At 33.4% G+C, this 23,195-nt stretch overlaps 1 protein-coding gene across 1 annotated transcript in view; it reads left to right on the top strand.

The window, feature by feature from the left end:
* LOC148955363 (uncharacterized) overlaps positions 1-23,195 on the top strand; it is a 48,099-nt gene that overhangs the window by 623 nt on the left and 24,281 nt on the right. The window contains exons 2-3 of the mRNA XM_089107116.1: positions 4,918-5,644; positions 6,420-6,620. Coding sequence (XP_088963242.1) covers positions 4,918-5,644; positions 6,420-6,620 — 928 coding nt within the window. The remainder of the gene's footprint in view (positions 1-4,917; positions 5,645-6,419; positions 6,621-23,195) is intronic.

The raw sequence follows: 23,195 nt of genomic DNA on the forward strand, positions 1-23,195 counted from the left end.
GTAAAATTCAGAAGAGAACTTGAATTCTTCTTCACTTCGTTGGGAAAATTCTAAATTGAACTAGAACTTTTTATCTTCCGGGAAAATATTCACAAGTATGGTATTACTTTTTCCATCTTCCACTGAAAAATTTAGAATTGAACTTTAAATTTCTTTATGTCTTTGTGAAATAAAGAAATTAAGTGGAAGATTTTTATTTTCTCTGGATAAATTAGAATTGAATTGTGTTCTTTGGTAAAGTTCAGTAGGGAACTTGAACTTTTCTTCACTTCGTTGAGAAAATTTAAAATTGAACTAGAACCTTTTATCTTCTGTGAAAATATTCACACGTATAGTATTACTTTTTCTATCTTCCGCCGAAAAATTTAAAATCTAACTTTAAATTTATTTATGTCCTTGTGAAATAAAGAATTGAAGTGGAAGATTTTTGTTTTCTCTGGAAAAATTAGAACTGAATTGTTATCTTTGATAAAATTCAGAAGCGAACTTGACCTTTTTTTTCTTCTGTGAAAAATTTGGAACAGTATTTTAAATTCTTCATCTCTTCGATACAGATCTGAACTAAAGTGGAAAATTTTTATATTATTTGGAAAAATAGAAATGATCAATGACTAATTTCTTTTTCATTGAGAAAATTCAGAAGAGAACTTGAACTTTCCTTGGCTTCGTTGCGAAAATTTTAAATTGAACTTTAAATTTTTTCATCTCTTTGAGAAAAGTTGGAACTGAATTTAAGAAAATTTAGAATTAAAGTGAAACTTTCTATCTTCATAGAAAATAATCACAATAATAGTAAAACTTTTCCTATCTTTTATGGAAAAATTAGAACTGAACTTTAAATTTTTTTTGTCTTGGTGAACTTAAAACTGACGTGGAAGCTTCACCTACGAAATACTAAGAAGCCTTAGCTCAGAAAAGCCTGAAATATCCAACTACTCATCCCAAACTAGAAGTTTCAGACAACAAACACCTATGAGGGACTAAGAATCCTAGCTCTGAAAAGTCCAAAAAGCAATTCCTCCTAGAATTATTTAAACTAAAAAGTTACCCCCTCCCCCTCACAAAAACACAATAGCCTTATCTGTAGTGAAGCGTTTTTCTATTCATAAACAAATTTTTAAACTAAAAAGTTACCCCCCTCCTCCTCCCTCAGAAAGACACAATAGCCTTATCTGTAGTGAAGCATTTTTTCTACTCGTATGTTTCCCGAATATTTAACATGTACCATTCTTCCATACCATCCCACAAAACACAAGTCCTCATAGAAATATTTAAACTAAACACTTACCCCCTCCTCCCGCAGAAAGTTCACAAAAACACAATCGCCTTATCTGTAGTGAAGCGTTTTTATATTCATAAAAAATCTTTTTAAACAAAAAAGTTACCCCCCTCCTCCCTCACAAAGACACAAGAGCCTTATCTGTAGTGAAACTATTTTCTATTCATAAAAAAATTTTTAACAATAAAAAGTTACATCCACCTCCCACAGAAAGACACAATAGACGGATCTTTAGTGAAGCATTTTTTATACTCGTACGTTTCCCGAATATTTAACACGTACCATTTTTCCATACCATCCAACAAAAACCAATTCCTCCTAGAATTATTTAAACTAAAAAGTTACCCCCTCCTCCCTCACAAAAACACAATAGCCATATCTGTAGTGAAGCGTTTTTCTATTCGTAAACAAATTTTTAAAACTAAAAAGTTACCCCCCCTCCTCCTCCCTCAGAAAACACAATAGCCTTATCTGTAGTGAAGCGTTTTTCTATTCATAAACAAATTTTTTAAACTAAAAAGTTACCCCCTCCTCCCTCAGAAAGACACAATAGCATTATCTGTAGTGAAGCATTTTTTCTACTCGTACGTTTCCCGAATATTTAACACGAACCATATTTCCATACCATCCAACAAAACCCAATTCCTCCTAGAATTATTTAAACTTAAAAGTTACCCCCTCCCCCCTCACCAAAACACAATAGCCTTATCTGTAGTGAAGCGTTTTTATATTCATAAACAAATTTTTTAAACTAAAAAGTTACCTCCTCCTCCCTCAGAAAGACACAATAGCCTTATCTGTAGTGAAGCATTTTTTCTACTCGTATGTTTCCCGAATATTTAACACGTACCATTTTTCCATACCATCCAACAAAACCCAATTCCTCCTAGAATTATTTAAACTAAAAAGTTAACATTTTAATATCTCTGACATACACTTTTACGGTGTTGAAAAATGGCGAAAAGAAAATACTTAAAAAAAAAATAAAGTTGGATAGAAATAGGTAGAAGCTAGAGGTGAAAATACTCAAATTTCCAAATTTAGACTGCTGTTGAGTACCGTCAGTTTCTTGCATAGATGTGGATTCGTTCCGTCTTGGTTTCTTTTCCGGAGGGGTGTAGTTGCAAGAATCCTTTTCCTTAAAAAGGAGGCAAAATTTAGCATGGAAAAAAACAATTCCCTTTTTTTACAGTAGAAAAAATTAGTCTGCACAAAGAACCCCCTCTAACCACACGGAATCAGGGAACAGAGTCTCTCTCAAACCCCGTAAAGCTCTTTTAAATGATATAAGAATTACTTATTTAACACAAAAATTTCGTTTTTAACGGATACCAAGTAAAGAAAAACTGTGTTAGAATTGATTCATTGCCCTCTTTCCTGTCATATATTTTTATAAAAGCCTCTTAATCATCTATGAAATCCTTTTACTTTCATCAAATACAATTGAAAAATATCTGTCTAATTTGGTCAGAAAACAAACTCTTTTGTCAATGAGCCTTGAATCGGACATATCCGTCTTTTTTTTCTTAATCCCGATACGACGCATACCGCGAAAAGATCACATCAGCCCGATAACAGCTAGAGTACTTAGATCCGGGTTGGAGCGGAATGTTGTTTTGAAATCATCCCCTCTTTGGTAACATGTTAAACACAGATGGCTTTATTTAGAGCGGAAGAAGATAGTACATTTTAAATGCGAGAATGGGAAAGAATTCTTTTGAACGAAAAAGAACTAAAACTACAGAATTATGCGTCTAATAGAGCAATGGAAAAGGGAGTTTTTGTTTTACACAATAGAAAAAAGCATGCTTTGCCGTTTCTATCGAATATACGCATCATATTTTAAGCTTTGTGTTGTGGGAGGGGGGGGGGCTAAGTCCCCCCCTGAAATTTTAATTTACTAGTAAAACTTTTTTTTTTTTTGAAATAAAGAATGAATGTGTACTCACATTGAAAATAGAAATATCCATTGTTTCAGAGTTAATAAAATCCAGCTTACTATGCTCAATATGCTAATAAATAATTAAAATTTAATTCCAAAGAATTAACAATTTATACTTGTTTTAAATGACTATTTTTTAAGAAATTCTCTGATTGGCTGCAAAAAAAACAGTTCTCAGCTCTAAAAAAAAACCCACTATGATTGAAAAAAAAACTTGGAGTTGAAACGTAGTTCTATAACGTGTTTAATCACGTGTAGTTTTAAGAATGTGTATATGAACTCATGACCTACATTCATTGTGTAATTGACAACAAAAACAGAAAAAAAAACTCCCGTCTGGTAGGACAAGTATCGTTCCTAGTAATAGGTGCTTGACCCTGACAAGTTAAACTACACGCATATTCATGCCTCAGGCGTAGGGTTCAAAGTCGTCTATTATACGTTGCCAAGTTAAAAAAAAAAAACCTACTAATCAAGTTACAGGTGACTGACCCTGGTAAGTCAATGTACCGGTTAAACTACACGCATATTCATGCCTCAGGCGTAGGGTTCAAATCAGCACCTCTCTTACTACTATTGCTGAGTTTTTCAGGAATACTCGTTTTAAATCTTTTCTATTCACCTACATTAGAACCTCTTATCTAAATACTTTCTTAGATGGTTTATTTTAATTTTTGTTTGTTTTCGGTTTCATTGATTCTTTAATAGTAATTTATGGCCTTTTTTATTTTAATTATAATAAGGATTTGCTTCCGCTGGTCTTAAGCTGAATATGGCTCTTTGCTTTCCTTTGAAAAACTTCTTTTTCGGATAGTTTTTTTTAAATTAATATATAAGAAGGATGAGAGGCGCTTTGGTACTCAATTACCAAAGTGAAACACAGATAATATTTTAGCCTTTAGGGGGAGGGGTGTAATTTAGTGGCAGTGAATTCAAAATTTAGACAATTTTGATAAAAATTGTTACTGACTGAGTTAATGAAAACTTAATTGTTGTGTCATATATACTGATATTGAAAACAGTTTTATCATGGAATCTTGAGCGAACTTTAAATTTTTTTTACACTTTATAATCAAAAAGAAAACATGATCAGAACACATTCCGTTTTCAGCAAAGCGTAAATAACCCTCTAGATTCACCGGGGGTTTGAGCGGGTGGCGACACCACACTTTTTTGTGACAATTTAAGCTTATTTGGGCTAATTTTGTTCTTAAAGTTTGACTCCTAAGGCAGTGTAACTCGCTATAGTAGCTCACGTCTTAAAGCAAAGCCGTCGACTAGGGCGCGACGAGCTAAAAACTGTTTTTGAACTTCTCACTGTTTTTACTACAAGTTCTTCTACATCCCTTATACTTCGCCTACTTTTCTAGTTATTGTCAAAGCTGTGTCCCCCCCTCTTGAAACGTCCACCTGAAACCAGCTCAGGCGCATGTGCCTGGATAGAGAATGAAAAATCTTAAAAAATAGACATAAGTTTTGTACAAAATCTTTGGATCAATAGCAAGAATATTGAATTTTATGGGAGAGAAGGGGAGGGGTCGTAGTACGTCTTACAATACCTAAGATAATACGTCTTACATATCCTATTTGAATTCTTCTTATTTTCAATATTAAATTGCCGCCAGTGCGTTGATACTTACAAAAATGGATGGTGAATTTACAAGACTATTTTTAATATATTTTTTTCTTTTTTTAGAGGTTAACGACTATGGTATTGTGGAAGAAATTCCAATTGCTCCAATGACTCCGCGGCTACCAAGACCAGATCTCTCAACAGAGCAAAACAGAAGAAGTGTTTTATTAGAAAATGAAGACAATTCGGATGATGATGCAAGCCATCATTATGACGATGATATTTCCAACAGCACCGTATTTGACTGGAATCATCCTATGAAGTCCTTTAAGAATGCAGATCATAGTGAAGTGAACGAAAATTCTTCTAGTCCGTCCATAAGTCCTACAAAAACTAGTGAAAATCCCCATTTTGCGCGAAGTATCCTTACTTCACCTAGTAATGTGCCAAACATAGAACTCAAGATCCCGACAAATAGGCTTGCTAGAGATATTCCATTAAATTCTCAACCTATCGAAGATGAAGTTATGAGAATTCAATTGAGGGATGGTATTCCATATAAAGTAACTGTCTCTAGACCAAGGAGTTTCAGTGCTAGTCATATTGATTTTGTGAAAATTTCTTTAGAATCGTGCACTAATACAAGGGGACAAAAACATTTATCACCAAGGAAACTGATGAAGTTATTTCTGAGAAAAAGACGCTCAAAGCAGAATTATTTTGTCAGGAAAAGCAGATCTTTGGATTCTAGTCCTATTATTAACGTTGATTCGAATTTTCAGTGTACATTGCCCAAGGACACTTGTCTAGAAACTAGTAAAGAAGAAAAAAAAGACGACATTCTAAAAAGGTGAGCAGCTCTCTTTCAGGATACATAGAAATATTTTATAGAAAAAATAGCGAATTTGAAACGTTCTGGGTCAATAGATATTTATTAGTTGATGTAAGATATTTTGTGGCCAGGAGTTGAAAATAATGTACAAGTCCATGTAAAAGTATTCACTACAGAATAGCTCTTTCTACTAAGAACAAATAATAAAAAAAAAAATTCCACGACAAAGTTTGGGTAGATACAATTCGTCTGTTTATGATGGTGGCGACACCACTTGATTATAAAATGTTGAAACACAAACAAATTAATCTAAAATAGGATGGGGTAACTGTCGATCCCACTTGATCATTAAAAACAGGACCAGACATTATTTGCTCTAAGTTAAAAAAGGGTAGCTATGGTTACAAAAATATAATAGCAAATTAATTCAATCCAGGGTTTAATGCTGATCCAGTTGCGTAATTAAGGCAGTCCAATACAGCGTTTAGGTCATAAATCCGTATAAACATAGTAACTTTGTTTCGGTTATTGTCATTAAAGAGGTAAAGCCGTTTAAAGACTACTAGTCAGGTAGGCTATGCAGGAAAGTCAGGGTCTCTTACAAAGTTGCAAATATCTCTTAAAATGGTTAGAAAAGAATGTGAAAATACTCTCGCTTCGTAGTACGCGTCTAAAGCTTGTCTGACTAATGCAAATCCATTAGATTCTCCCTCCCAATTATTAGTTCCCAAGGGATTTCATTCAGAATCTCAATAGGAGATATAACCAAATCTGAACGCTACCATTATTGCAGGATGATTCCAGGAAACATTCCAATGAAAGAAAGCCTGTATTCGGCTTCAAGTTTGGCAGGTAATCCCAGCTTATTAGAATCTCATAATACAATTGAAAAACAGAACAGCCTTGAAGATGACTCACTTTTCTGTTTGCGGTTTGTCCGTCCAAAGCTTAGCTCCTTTGACCCTGGGAAGCTTAGTCCATTCACCGCAAGAAGGTAAGCATAACTTAAATGTTGTGGTGGTTTAGTCCGACCTATGAATGATTTAACTAACCTATTTGCTGTTGGCGCATACTCAGATTGGATATGCATTAATGAAAATGTTTTTTTAGAAATATTAGTAGTATGTTTATATTGAATTTGCCTACCGCCATACATATGGAATTTGCGTACCGCCATAGGACCATGTTATTTGCATAAAGCTATAGCAATCTCTATGTTATTTGCAGAGACGTATACACCTTTTCAAAGAGATTCAGAACTCCTTCACATGGCCTTATACTTCTGGTCCATCTTGTGCTAGTTGGGCTATTGACTTACCAAGGCCAACCAGACAGGTTTCTGGTGGGTATAGTTTGGTTTGGTGGGTATACTTTGGTTTGGGGGGTATATTCTGGTTTGGTGGGTAAATTCTGTTTTGGTAGGTATAGTATTGTTTTGTTGGTATAATCTGTTTTTGTAAGTATAGTCTGGTTCGGTGGGTCTAGTCAGGTTTGGTGGGTATAGTCTGGTTTGGTGGGTATATTCTGGTTTGGTTTTTCAAAGAGAGTGAGCATTACACTTTACTTTTTTGTTTTTGTTTCTTTTTGTTTTTTCTTAAATCGAAAACTAGAGATTGTCAAATTGCGTATTTAGGAATTGTTTTGATTGACATTTTTGCAAAAGGCGATAAGGAATTCGCAAATTGGACACTATGAACGATATTAATTAATGTTTTGAATATTAGGAGTGTGAATGATTCTAATTAGTGATTGGATTGTATGAAGGTGGAGAAAAAAAAGAGTTAAACTGATTAGCAGTTAAGGTAATCCCTGAAGAGGTTGTTAACTCAGGTAATTTGTTATAAATTTGAAACAACATCAGTCTATGAAAATGGCTAACGACGATAGAATGACATTGTGACTTGACCTAGCTTTACCTCTCCGATGTGGTTTGTATAATACACAAGTGATGTTTGAACAGTATTGTCAATTTAAAATAGGGTGTAACGTTTTAGTATACTAAAAAGTTGATACTAAGAGAGACGTAGATGTTAAGAAAATAATTTTAACAATAAAATTAATAAAAGTTCTTATAAAGCCTTGCAAATGCATCAGTGAGATTCTTATGAGTACAACACGTAAAGGGAATTAAGGACCAGCGAACCTAACTCGCAGATACCTCAACTCCTACCACATCCCTTCTGCCGCACCTCACAGGGCGGGGCCTCCCTCCCCAGTTTTGGGCCCGCCCCCTTTTTTTTTTTTTATCTTTTTTTTTTAACATGATCTATTTTTTTAAACTTTTTTTTTACATGTCTTCGAATGAGATGAACCAAACTTAAATACAGTAGTGCTTTGTCGTGGTTTACCTTGTCACAACTACATTCTCTTAATTTTTCAAAGTTCATTTTGAATTTCTTTCATTGAAATGCAAGAGTTGGAATATTTCAGTAGTGTCTTGTTATGCTTTACCTTGTCACTGTCTTGTTGTGCTTTACCTTGTCACAGTTACATTCTCTTGAATTTTCAAAGTTCATTTTGGATTTCTTTCGTTGAAATGCAAGAGTTGGAATATTTCAGTAGTGTTTTGTTGTGCTTGACCTTGTCACAGTTACATTCTCTTGATTTTTCAAAGTTCATTTTGAATTTCTTTCGTGAAATGCAAGAGTTGGAATATTTCAGTAGTGTTTTGTCGTGGTTTACCTTGTCACAGTTACATTCTCTTAATTTTTCAAAGTTCATTATGAATTTCTTTCGTTGAAATGCAAGAGTTGGAATATTTCAGTAGTGTCTTGTTATGCTTTACCTTGTCGCAGTTACATTCTCTCGATTTTTCAAAGTTCATTTTGGATTTCTTTTGTTGAAATGCAAGAGTTGGAATATTTCAGTAATGTTTTGTTGTGCTTTACCTTGTCACAGTTACATTCTCTTGATTTTCAAAGTTCATTTTGAATTTCTTTCTTGAAATACCAGAGTTTGAATATTTCAGGGCAGTTTTGTCGTGGTTTACCTGATCACAGTTACATTCTCTTAATTTTTCAAAGTTCATTTTGAATTTCTTTCGTGAAATGCAAGAGTTGGAGTATTTCAGTAGTGTTTTGTCGTGGTTTACCTTGACACAGTTACATTCTCTTGATATTTCAAAGTTCATTTTGAATTTATTTCGTTGAAATGCAAGAGTTGGAATATTTCAGTAGTGTTTTGTTGTGGTTTCCATTGTCACAGTTACATTCTCTAGATTTTTCAAAGTTCATTTTGAATTTATTTCGTGAAATGCAAGAGTTGGAATATTTCAGTAGTGTTTTGTAGTGCTTTACCTTGTCACAGTTACATTCTCTTCATTTTTCAAAGTTCATTTTGAATATCTTTCGTGAAATGCAAGAGTTGGAATATTTCAGTAGTGTTTTGTCATGGTTTACCTTGTCACAGTTACATTCTCTTGATTTTTACAAAGTTTTATTTTGGGTTTCATTTGTTTAAATGCAAGAGTTGGAATATTTCAGTAGTGTTTTGTTATGCTTTACCTTGTCACAGTTACATTCTCTGGATTTTTCTAAGTTCATTTTTAATTTCTTTCGTGAAATGCAAGAGTTGGAATATTTCAGTAGTGTTTTGTCGTGGTTTACCATGTCACAGTTACATTCTCTTGATTTTTCAAAGTTCATTTTGAATTTCTTTCGTGAAATGCAAGAGTTAGAATATTTCAGTAGTGTTTCGTCGTGGTTTACCTTGTCACAGTTACATTCTCTTGATTTTTCAAAGTTCATTTTGGGTTTCTTTTTTTGAAATGCAGGAGTTGGAATATATCATTATCGTTTTTTTGTGCTTTACCTTGTCACAATTACCTTCTCTTGATTTTTCAAAGTTCATTTTGAATTTCTTTCTTGAAATGCAAGAGTTGGAATATTTCAGTAGTTTTTTGTCGTGGTTTACGTTGTCACATTTACATTCTCTTGATTTTTCAAAGTTCATTTTTTTTTTCTTTGAAATGCAAGAGTAGGTATATTTCAGTAGTGTCTTGTTGTGCTTTACCTTGTCACAGTTACATTCTCGTGATGTTTTAAAGTTCATTTTGGATTTCTTTCGTTGAAATGCAAGAGTTGGAATATTTCAGTAGTGTTTTGTCGTGGTTTACCATATCACAGTTACATTCTCTTGATTTTTCAAAGTTCATTTTGTATTTCTTTCGTGAAATGCAATAGTTGGAATATTCCAGTAGTGTCTTATTGTGCTTTACCATGTCACAGTTACCTTCTCTTGATTTTTCAAAGTTCATTTTGGATTTTTTTCCTTGAAATGCAAGAGTTGGAATATTTCAGAAGTGTTTTGTCGTGGTTTAACTTGTCACAGTTACATTCTCTTGATTTTTCAAAGTTCAATTTTGGGTTTCTTTCGTTGAAATGTAAGAGTTGTAATATTTCAGTAGTGTTTTCTTATGGTTTACCTTGTCACAGTTACATTCGCTTGATTTCTCAAAGTTCATTTTGGATTTCTTTCCTTGAATTGCAAGAGTTGGAATACCATTTTTCGTTAAGTGTCAGAGTGAATAAATTCATTATCAACATCCTTTGTCAGATACATCAAATAAAATTGACAAAATTTAAATTTCAGAATGAATAAATTCATTATCAACATCCTTTGTCGGATATGTCGGATAAAATTGACAAAATCTAAGTATCGGAGTGAATATTTTTTTTATCATCATCCTTTGCCAGATACATCCAATAAAATTGATAAAACATAAGTGTAAAAGTGAATAAATATTTCTATCAACATCCTTTTGTCAGATACATCAATGAAAATTGACAAAATCTAAATTTAAGAACGAATAAATGCTTTAACACTATCCTTTATCAGATATGTCGGATAAAATTGACAAAATCTAAGTATCAGAGTGATTAAATTCTATATAAACATCCTTTTCTCGTGTACATAGGATAAAATTGACAGAATCTAAGTGTTAGTGTGAATAAATTTTTTTTATCAACATCGTTTGTCAGATACATCAAATAAAATTGAAAAAATCTAAATTTCAGAATGAATAAATTCATTATCAACATCATTTTGTCGGATATGTCAGATAAAATTGACAAAATCTAAGCATCAGAGTGATTAAATTCTATATCAACATCCTTTTCTCGGATACATAGGATAAAATTGAAAGATTCTAAGTGTCAGTGTGAATAATTTTTTTTATCACCAACCTTTGCCAAATACAACGAATAAAATTTATAAAATATAAGTGTCAGAGTGAATAGATTTTTTTTTATCAACATCCTTTGTCAGATACATCAAATAAAATTGACAAAATCCAAATTTCAGAATGAATAAATTCTATATCAACATCCTTTGTTGGATATGTCGGATTTATCAATTTGTCAGATAAAGGATGTCAGATAACTTGCGCGCACGTAACCTCGTCTAAATTAACCTTAAAAAATGAAATAAAGCTATGTCGACTTTGCATGTCTCTCTCACTATGTATGCTCCGTCGTGGTGTACACTCCATTTCTTTCTTGTCAATTTTACCTGATTTAGCCGACAAATGATGTTGATAATGTATTTAAAGGATGTTGATAAAGCATTTATTCACTCTGATACTTAAATTTTGTCAATTTTATCCTATGTGTCCAAGAAAAAGATATTGATATGGAATCTATTCACACTTATACTTAGATTTTATCAATTTTATCTGACATATCCGAGAATGGATGTTGATAATAAACTTATTCACTCTGACACTTAGATTTTGTCAACTTTATCCGATGTAAGTGGCAAAGGATGTTGATATAAAATAAAATATATTCACTCTAACACTTAGATTTTGTCAATTTTAATCTATGTATCCAAGAAAAGGATGTTGATGTAGAATTTAATCACTCTGATACTTAGATTTTGTCAATTTTATTCGAAAAATCCGCTGAATGATGTTGTTAAAGCATTTATCCTTATGATATTTAAATTTTGTCAATTTTTATTCGATTTATCTGACAAAGGATGTTGATAAAAAAAATTATTCACTCTGACACTTAAATTCTGTCAATTTTTTTCGATGTATCTGGCAAAGGATGTTGATAAAAAAAATTATTCCCTCTGATACTTAGATTTTGTCAATTTTATCCGACATATCCGACAAAGGATGTTGATAATGAATTTATTCCCTATGATACTTAGATTTTGTCAATTTTATCCGATGTATCTGGCAAAGGATGTTGATAAAAAAAATTATTCACTCTAACACTTAGAATTTGTCAATTTTTATCCGATGTATCCGAGAAAAGGATGTTGATATAGAATTTAGTCACTCTGATACTTAGATTTTGTCAATTTTATCTGACATATCCGATAAAGGATGTTGTTAAAGAATTTATTTATTCTGTAATTTAGATTTTGTAAATTTTATTTGATGTATTTGACAAATGATGTTGATAAAAAAAATTATTCTCTCTAGCACTTAGATTCTGTCAATTTTATTCTATGTATCCGAGAAAAGGATGTTGATATAGAATTTAACCACGCTGATACTTTGATTTTGTCAATTTTATCCGATATATCCAAGAAAGGATATCGTTATAGCTTTTATTCATTCTGAAATTTAGATATTGTCAATTTTATCAAACATATCCAACAAAGGATGTTGATAATGAATTTATTCATTCTGAAATTTAGATTTTGTCAATTTTATCCTATGTATCCAAGAAAAGGATGTTGATAAAAAAATTTATTCACTCTGACACTTAGATTCTGTCAATTTTATCGTATGTATACGAGAAAAGGATGTTGATATTGAATTTAGTCACTCCGATACTTAGATTTTGTCAATTTTATCCGACATATCCGATAAAGGATGTTGTTAAAGCATTTATTTATTTTGAAATTTAGATTTTGTCAATTTTATTTGATGTATCTGACAAAAGATGTTGATAAAAAAAATTTATTCACTCTGGCACTTATATTTTAACAATTTAGTTTGATGTATCTGGCAAGGGATGTTGTTAAAAAAAATATTCACTCTGATACTTAGATTTTGTCAATTTTATCTGACATACCCGACAAAGGATGTTGATAATGAATTTATTCATTCTGAAATTTAGATTTTGTCAATTTTATCCGACGTATCTGCCAAAGGATGTTGATACAAAAATTTATTCCCTCTAACACTTATAATTTGTCAATTTTATACTATGTATCTGAGAAATGGATGTTGATATAGAATTTAGTCACTCTGATACTTAGATTATGTCAATTTTATCCGACATATCCGATAAAAGATTGTTGTTAAAGCATTTATTCATTCTGAAATTTAGATTTTGTCAATTTTGTTTGATGTATCTGAAAATAATGTTGATAAAAAAAATTTATTCACTCTGACAGTTATATTTTGTCAATTTTATCCGACGTATTCGACAAAGGATGTTGATAATGAATTTATTCATTCTTAAATTTTGATTTTGTCTATTTTATCCTATGTGTGTCTGTCAAATGATGCTGATAAAAAAAAAAATTATTCAATCTGACAATTATAATTTGTCAACTTTGTCTTTTGTATCCGAGAAATGGTTGTTGCTATATAATTCAGTCACGCTTATGCTTACATTTTGTCAATTTTGTCCGATGTATCTACCAAAGGATGTTAATAAAAAAAAATTATTCATTCTGATACTTTATCTTGTCAATTTTATCTGACATATGCCACTAAGAATTTTTATATCGATTTTATTCCTTCTGAAATTTAGATTTTGTCAAATTCATTTGATGTTTCTTACTAAAGGATGTTTATAAAAAAAATTTATTCATACTGGCACCTAGATTTCGTCAATTTTATCATATGTATCTGAAAAAAAATGTTGATAATGATTTTATTAATTCTGAAATTTAGAGTTTGTCAATTTTACCCAATATATCTTTCAAAGGATGTTGATAAAAAAATTTGTTCGCTCTAACACTTAGAATTTGTCATTTTTATCCTATGTATCCGAGAAAAGCATATTGATATAGATTTTAGTCACTCTGATCCTTAGATTTTGTCAATTTTATCCGATTTATCTACCAAAGGATGTTGATAAAAAAAAAATTATTCACTCTGACACTTTTATTTTGTCAATTTTATCCGACATATCCGACAAAGGATGTTGATATAGAATTTATTCATTCTGAAATTTAGATTTTGTCAATTTTATCCGCCATATCCGATAAAGGATGTTGTTAAATCATTTATTTATTCTGAAATTTAGATTTTATCAATTTTATTTGATGTGTCTGACAAAAGGATGTTGATAAAAAAAATTTATTCACTCTGACACTTATATTTTGTCAATTTTATCCGACATATCTGACAAAGGATGTTGATAATGAATTTATTCATTCTGAAATTTAGATTTTGTCAATTTTATTTGATGTATCTGACAAAGGATGCTGATAAAAAAAATTTATTCACACTGACATTTAGATTTTGACAATTTTATCCTATGTACCCGAGAAAAGGATGATGATATAGAATTTAGTCACTCTGATACTTAGATTTTGTCAATTTTATCCGAAATATCCGACAAAGGATGTTGATAATTAATTTATTCATTCTGAAATTTAGATGTTGTCCATTTTATCCGATGTACCTACCAAAGGATGGTAATAAAAAAAAATATTCACTCTCAGAATGATAATTTTTCAATTTTATACTATTTATACGAGACACGGATGCTGATATAGAACTTATTCACTCTGAACCTTAGATTTTGTCAATATTATCCGATGTATCTGACAAAGGATGTTGATTAAAAAAAAATTATTCACTCTTACACTTATTTTTTGTCAATTTTATCCGACATATCCGACAAAAGATGTTGATATAGAATTTATTCATTCTGAAATTTAGATTTTGTCAATTTTATTTGATGTATCTGATAGAGGATGTTGATAAAAAAAATTATTCACTCTGACACTTGTATTTTATAAATTTTATTCGTTGTATCTGGCAAAGGTTGTTGATAAGAAAAATTTATTCACACTGACACTTAGATTCTGTCAATTTTATCTTATGTACCTGAGAAAAGGATGTTGATATAGAATTTAATCACTCTGATGCTTAGATTTTGTAAATTTTATCCGACATATCCGACAAAATGATGTTGATAATGAATTTATATGTTCTGAAATTTAGATTTTATCAATTTTATTTGATGCATCTGACAAAGGATGTTGATAATGAATTCATTCACTCTGAGACTGAACGAAAAATGGTATTCCAACTCTTGCATTTCAAGGAAAGAAATCCAAAATGAACTTTGAAAAATCAAGCGAATGTAACTGTGACAAGGTAAACCATATCAAAACACTACCGAAATATTCCAACTCTTGCATTTCAACGAAAGAAATCCAAAAATGAACTTTGAAAAATCAAGAGAATGTAACTGTGACAAGGTAAACTACGACATAACACTACTGAAATATTCCAACTCTTGCATTTCAAGGAAAGATCCAAAATGAACTTTGAAAAATCAAGAGAATGTAACTGTGACAAGTTAAAGCACAACAAGACACTACTGAAATATTCAAACTCTTGCATTTCATGAAAGAAATTCAAAATGAACTTTGAAAAATCAAAAGAATGTAACTGTGACATGGTAAACCACGACAAAACACTACTGAAATATTCCAACTCTTGCATTTCAACGAAAGAAATCCAAAATGAACTTTAAAACATCACGAGAATGTAACTGTGACAAGGTAAAGCACAACAAGACACTACTGAAATATACTTACTCTTGCATTTCAAGGAAAAAAAATCCAAAATGAACTTTGAAAAATCAAGAGAATGTAAATGTGACAAGGTAAACCACGACAAAACACTCAAGAAATATTCCAACTCTTGCATTTCACGAAAGAAATTCAAAATGAACTTTGAAAAATCAAGAGAAGGTAACTGTGACAATGTAAAGTACAAAAAAACGCTACTGATATCTTCCTCCTCCTGCATTTCGACCAAAGAAATCCCAAATTAACTTTGAAATATCAAGAGAATGAAACTGTGACAAAGTAAACCACGACGAAACACTACTGAAATATTCCAACTCTTGCATTTCACGATAGAAATTAAAAATGAACTTTGAAAAATCAAGAGAATGTAACTTTGACATGGAAAACCACGACAAAACACTACTGAAATATTCCAACTCTTGCATTTCACGAAGTAAATTCAAAACGAACCTTGAAAAATCAAAAAAATGTAACTGTGACATCGTAAAGCATAACAAAACACTACTGAAATATTCCAACTCTTGCATTTCAACAAATGAAACCCAAAATAAAAACTTTGAAAAAATCAAGAGAATGTAACTGTGACAAGGTAAACCATGACAAAACACTACTGAAATATTCCAACTCTTGCATTTCACGAAAGAAATTCAAAATGAATTTTGAAAAATGAAGAGAAGTTAACTGTTACAAGTTAAAGTACGATCAAACACTAGTGAAATGTTCCAACTCTTGCATTTCAAGAAATAAATTCAAAATTAACTTTTACAAATCAAGTGAAAGTAACTGTGACAAGGTAAACCACGACAAAAAATTACTGATATATTCCTACTCTTGCATTTCAACAAAAGAAATCCCAAATGAACTTTGAAAAGTCAAGAGAATGAAACTGTGACAAAGTAAACCACGACGAAACACTACTGAAATATTCTAACTCTTGCATTTCACGAAAGAAATTCAAAATGGACTTTGAAAAAGAAAGCGAATGTTACTGTGACATGGTAAACAATGACAAAAGACTACTTAAATATTCCAACTATTGCATTTCACGAAAGAAATTCAAAATGAACTTTGAAAATCAAGAGAATGTAACTGTGACAAGGTAAAGCACAACAAAACATTACTGAAATATTCCCACTCTTTAATTTCAACAAAAGAAATCCAAAATGAACTTTGAAAAACCGAGAGAATGTAACTGTGACAAGGTAAAGCATAACAATACACTACTGAAATATTCCAACTCTTGCATTTCAAAGAAAGAAATTCATAATGAACTTTGAAAAATTAAGAGAATGTAACTGTGACAAGGTAAACCACGACAAAACACTATTTAAATATTCCAACTCTTGTAATTGATGAAAGAAATTCAAAATGAACTTTGAAAAATCAAGAGAATGTAACTGTGACAATGTAAAGCACGACAAGACACTTCTGAATTATTCCAATTCTTTCATTTCAGCGAGAGAAATCCAAAACGAACTTTGAAAAATCAAGAGAATGTAACTTTGACAAGGTATAGCACAACAAGAGAGTGACAAGGTAAAGCTTAACAAGACACTACTGAAATAATCCAACTCTTGCATTTCAATGAAAGAAATTCAAAATGAACTTTTAAAAATTAAGAGAATGTAACTGTGACAAGGTAAACCACGACAAAACAGTACTGAATTTTAGTTTGGTTCATCTGATTCGAAGACATGTAAAAAAAAAAGTTGAAAAAAATATATCATGTTAAAAAAAAAAAAAAAAAAAAAAAAAATGATGGGGGGCCCAAATGTTGGAGGGAGGGGGCGCCCTTCGAGTTTGGGGGGGATAAGGGACCTTTGGGGAGTTGATATCTCTGCTGGTTAGGGTCGTTGGTGCTTATGATCAATGATTGTTCGTACTCACAAAAACCATACTACTTGATTTGCAAGGATTTCTAAGGTTTTTTATGAATTTCATTATTAAACTTATTTTCTTGCCATCTACATCTCTCTTAGTATCAACTTTTTAGTATACTAAAACGTTAGACCCTATTTTAAATTGACAATACTGTTCAAACATCACTTGTGTATTATACAGACCACATCGGAGAGGTAAAGCTAAGTCAACTCACAATGTCATTATATCGTCGTTAGCCATTTTCATAGACTGATGTTGTTTCAAATTTATAACAAATTACCTGAGTTAACAACCCCTTCGGGGTTACCTTAACTGCTAATCAGTTTAATTCTTTTTTTTCTCCACCTTCATACAATCCAATCACTAATTAGAGTCAATCACACTCCTGTTATTCAAAACATGAATTAACGTTGTTCAGAGTATCCAATTTCGGAATTCCTTATCAACTTTTGCAAAGACGCCTATCAAAAACAATCCTAAGTATGCAATTTGGCCATCACTAGTTTTTGATTTAAAAAAAAACAAAAACAAATAAAAAAAAAACGGCAAATTGTAATGCGTACTTTCTTTTATATACCAAACCAGACTATACCCAACAAACCAGACTATACCCATCAAACAAGACTATACACACCAAACCACACTATACTCTCCAAACCAGATTATACATACAAAAACAGACTATACCCACCAAACCTGACTATACCCACCAAACCAGAATATACCCAACAAACAAGATTATTCCCACCAAACCAGGCTATACCCACCAGAAACCTGTCTGGTTGGCCTTGGTAAGTCAATAACCCAACTAGCACAAGATGGACCAGAAGTATAAGACCATGTGAAGGAGTTCTGTATCTCTTTGAAAAGGTGTATATGTCTCTGCAAATAACATAGAGATTGCTATAGCTTTATGCAAATAACATGGTCCTATGGCGGTACGCAAATTCCATATGTATGGCGGTAGGCAAATTCAATATAAACATACTACTAATATTTAACAAATTTGAAACTATTGTATTGTAAAGGTTACTTATAAAAACCGTGTTTTTTTTATGAGGCATAGTACATATCCGACAGAATTTGTGCATACAACTCCCACGATCTTAAGTTTGACTACTAATTTTAAGCTAACAAAATGAATAACTTTTAACATTTTAATTCCACTAAAATTTAATTTTACTCCAACACATTCTATGGATCAAGTGATTTAGCAGGGAGTAGGCCATTAGATTCTTGCTTGCCCCCCACCCTCCCCAAAAAAAGGCTATTATGGATTTCCTCATATTTCTAATATTTTTTTTTCAAAGTTTATCTGCTTTTCGAAGCTTTTGGTGAATTTTATCTATCAGTTCCCCTGAAATAAATTTCTATGCACCTGTCTACAATAGAGTTCTATTATATTCAGGATATACTTACAGACACGTTTCTAATGATACAGTAATCTTCTAGATATAAACTATATATTTTATTGTTCTACTAAGAAAGGGGAGGTGGTTGTGTGATAATTGATCCCAAAACCTTTATATGCATAAGAATGGACGACAAATCATTTCAGTCGTTTTTTTCCTTGCTGTTGGAATAATGGAAGCAAGCCACCGGTGTTGGATACGTATGAAATGCCTATTGGTAGGCTTAGCTTCTATCCAAATGAGAATAGTTATTGGCTATTATTACAGGCTCACATTTGTAGCCCAAACCTTCAGAAAAATCTCGGGATTGGGATAATTCACAACAGTCAATACCGCAGATTAATATAAATTAAGACTACCTCAGGGTATCACGCTAGACAGTTGAATGGGAGCAGGTGCGAACGTAATGTGACTACAGTCAAGTGGAAATTGTGCCCGGAGGCAAAACCCTTTTAAATTCTAATACGATAGTCCCTTAGTATCCTCGCTGTTGAGGAATACCAAAACCTGAACTAGGAATCCAATTCTCCTAACTCACACTATCTGTAATCTTTAAGTATTTACTACCTTAGTAAGAAAATAGGGTATAAAGTACACACGGAGTAAGAAATGAACTCAGAGTTACATTCAGCTAAAGAAATTGCACAAAACTGGCAAAACTAAAATCTTCTCTTTTGACTTCAGCATCAGCATGCAAGGTACAAGACACGTGACCTAAGGCAGCGTTCTAGTTGGGGTAAAATGAGTGAATAACAAAAAGACGGAAGAAAAATGAAACTTAACTGACGAGCCAATCCCCCTGTGAAACGATGAGTTAGCTTCACGATTTACAATAGCATGTCATCATGGGCGTACGGAGGAGGGGGATGGCAGCTTCCCCTCCTAGAACTGCAAATTTACACTAGATATCAGAGGCAAAGCTGTGGTGTTGCCTATAGTAAAGGCCATACGGCTCCAATGTTTTATTATTTATTTATTATTATTAATTTTCTTCTCCAGAGGCACTTCATATGGAAGGGGTCGTCGGAGAAACTTAAAGCGGGCTCATTTGATTGGAAATTGAGGGTTCTAGTGCCCTTTTTAATAGTCGAAAATGATTGGTGGGCAACTATCCCCCCCCCCCCCGCCCATCATTCCCCCAAACACATCCAATCAAAAATTTGAGATAGCCATTTTGATCAGCTTAGTTCAGTTCCAGATAGAAAACATATTTTTGAGGAGGACACTCCCCCACAACCCTCAGGGCAAGGGTTTTTATTTATGCCCGTGGGGTTATATAAGGTTTTATAGAATGCGTTGTCGTAGAAAACTAAAAAAAGCTCATTCTATTCGAAATTCAATGGGTTAGTGCCCTTTTTAATATTCAAAAGTGATTGGAGGGCAACTAGCTCCCCCCCAACGCCAATCATTCCCCCAAACACATCCCATCAAAATTTTGAGATAGCCATTTTCTTCAGGGTAGTTGATTTTCAGATAGAAAATACGTTTTTGAGGAGGACGCTCCCCCACAACCCTTAGGGCAAGGGTTTTAAGTTATGCCCTGGGGGTATATAAGGTTTTATAGAAGGCGTTGTCGTAGAAACTTCAAAAAAGGCTCATTCGATTGGAAATTCAAAGGGCTAGTGCCATTTTGAATTGTCGAAAGTGATTGGCTGGCAACTAGCCCCCCTCCCCCCCCCACCACGCCCATCATTCCCCCAAACACATCCAATCAAAATGTTGAGATAGTCATTTTGTTCAGCGTAGTTGATTTTCAGATAGAAAATATGTTTTTGAGGAGGACATTCCCCCACAACCCTTAAGGCAAGGGTTTTAAGTTATACCCTGGGGGCATATAAGGTTTTTATAGAAGGCGGTGTCATAGAAACTTAAAAAAAGGCTAATTCAATTGTAAATTAAAAAGACTAGTGCCATTTTTAATAGTCGAAAGTGATTTGAGGGCAACTAACCCCCCTCTAACGCCCAGCTTTTCCCCAAACACATTCAATCAAAATTTTGAGACACTCATTTTATTAAACGTAGTTTTAAGTTCTGGAAATTAGGTCTTTGAGGATGACAACTCCCCCATAGCCCTCAGGACAAGGGTTGTAAGTTATACCCTGGTGGCATATAAGGTTTTATATAGACAACATTGTCGTATAAACTTCAGAGAGGGCCCATTTGATTGGGAATTGAAAGTTCTAGTTCACTTTTTAAGCGTAAAAATGTATTGGAGGGTAACCATCTCCCCTTCCTTTAAACCCTATTTTCCCAAATGCATCCAATAAAATTTTTTTTAGATAGCTATATTGCTGTAATAGTTCAAAGATCATATAACAAATATTCCGGTGTTGACACAACCCACCAGGGCCCGGGGGCAGGCGTTGTAAGTTTACTAACTGTTAACTGTGATCGTGTCAGGAGTTAAAGTTGGGGGCTTGTCGTAGAAACTTCAAAGGGGGCTCATTCGATTGGAAATCGAGGGTTCTAGTGCCCTTTTTAATAGTCAAAAATGATTGGAGGGCAACTACCCCCCCACGCCCATCATTCCCCCAAACACATCCAATCAAAATTTTGAGATAGCCATTTTGTTCAGCGTAGTTGATTTCCAGATAGAAAATATATTTTTGAGGAGAACACTCCCCCACAACCCTCAGGGCAAGGGTTTTAAGTTGTGTCCTGGGGGCGTATAAGGTTTTAATAGAAGGCGTTGTCGTAGAAACTTCAAAACAGGCTCGTTCTATTGGAAATTCAAAGGGATAATGCCCTTTTTAATAGTAAAAAGTGATTGGAGGGCAACTAGCCCCCCCAGGCCCATCATTTCCCCAAACGCATCCAATCAAAATTTTGAGATAGCCATTTTGTTCAGCGTAATTGATTTCCAAATAGAAAATATGTTTTTGAAGAGGACACTCCCCCATAACCCTCAGGGCAAGGGTTTTAAGTTATGTCCTGGGGGCATATAAGGTTTTATAGAAGGCGTTGTCGTAGAAACTTCAAAAAACGCTCATTCGATTGGAAATCGAGAGTTCTAGTGCCCTTTTTAATAGTCGAAATTTATTGGAGGGCAACTAGCCCCCCCACGCCCATCATTCCCCCAAACACATCCGATCAAAATTTTGAGATAGCCAGTTTGTTCCGCATAGTTGATTTTCAGATAGAAAATATATTTTTGAGGAGGACACTCCCCCACAACCCTCAGTGCAAGGGTTTTAAGTTATGCCCTGGGGGCATATAAGGTTTTTATAGAAGGTGTTGTCGTAGAATCTTCAAAAAAGGCTCATTCGATTCGAAATTCAAAGGGCTAGTGCCCTTTTTGACAGTCGAAAGTGATTGGAGGGCATCTAGCCAACCCCCCCCCCCCCCACGCCCGATCATTCCCCCAAACACATCCAATCAAAATTTTGAGATAGCCATTTTGTTCAGCGTAGCTGATTTCCAGATAGAAAACATGTTTTTGAGGAGGACAATCCCCCACAACCCTCAGTGCAAGGGTTTTAAGTTATGCCCTGGGGGCATATCAGGTTTTTATAGATGGTGTTGTCGTAGAAACTTCAAAAAAGGTTCATTCGATTTGAAATTCAAAGGGTTAGTGCCCTTTTTAATAGTCGAAAGTGATTGGAGGGCAACTAGCTCCCCCCCCCCAACGCCCATCATTCCCCAAAACACATCCAATCAAAATTTTGAGATAGCGATTTTCTTCAGGGTAGTTGATTTCCAGATATAAAATATGTTTTTGAGGAGGACACTCCCCCACAACCCTTATGGCAAGGGTTGTAAGTTATGCCCTGGGGGCATATAAGGTTTTTATTGAAGGGGTTGTCGTAGAAACTTCAAAAAAGTCTCATTGGATTGGAAATTCAAAGGCATAGTGCCCTTTTTAATAGTCAGAAGTGATCGGAGGGTACCTAGCCCCCCCCCTCACCACGCCCATCATTCCCCCAAACACATCCAATCAAATTTTGAGATAGCCATTTTGTTCAGCGTAGTTGATTTCCAGATAGAAAATATGTTTTTGAGGAGGACATTCCCCCACAACCCTCAAGTCAAGGGTTTTAAGTTATACCCTGGGGGCATATAAGGTTCTTATAGAAGGCAGTGTCATGGAAACTTCAAAAAAACCTCATTTGATTGGAAATTCAAAGGGCTAGTGCCCTTTTAATAGTCAAAAGTGATTAGAGGGCAACTAACCCCCCTCTCACGCCCACCTTTTCCCCAAACATATTCAATCAAAATTTTGAGACACCCATTTTATTAAATGTAGTTTTAAGTTCTGGAAATTAGGTCTTTGAGGATGACAACTCCCCCATAGCCGTCAGGGCAAGGGTTGTAAGTTATACCCTGGTGGCATGTAAGGTTTTATATAGACAACATTGTCGTATAAACTTCAGAGAGGGCTCATTTGATTGGAAATTGAAAGTTCTAGCTCACTTTTTAAGCGTAAAAATATATTGGATGGTAACCATGTCCCTCTCCCCCTAAACCCTATTTTCCCAAATGCATCTAATAAATTTTTTTTTAGATAGCTATCTTGTTAAAAATAGTTCAAACATCAAATAACA

Source organism: Artemia sp. Qi Xiang Cuo, chromosome 2 (genome assembly GCF_049724085.1).
Source record: "Artemia sp. Qi Xiang Cuo chromosome 2, ASM4972408v1, whole genome shotgun sequence".
NCBI lineage: Eukaryota > Metazoa > Arthropoda > Branchiopoda > Anostraca > Artemiidae > Artemia > Artemia sp. Qi Xiang Cuo.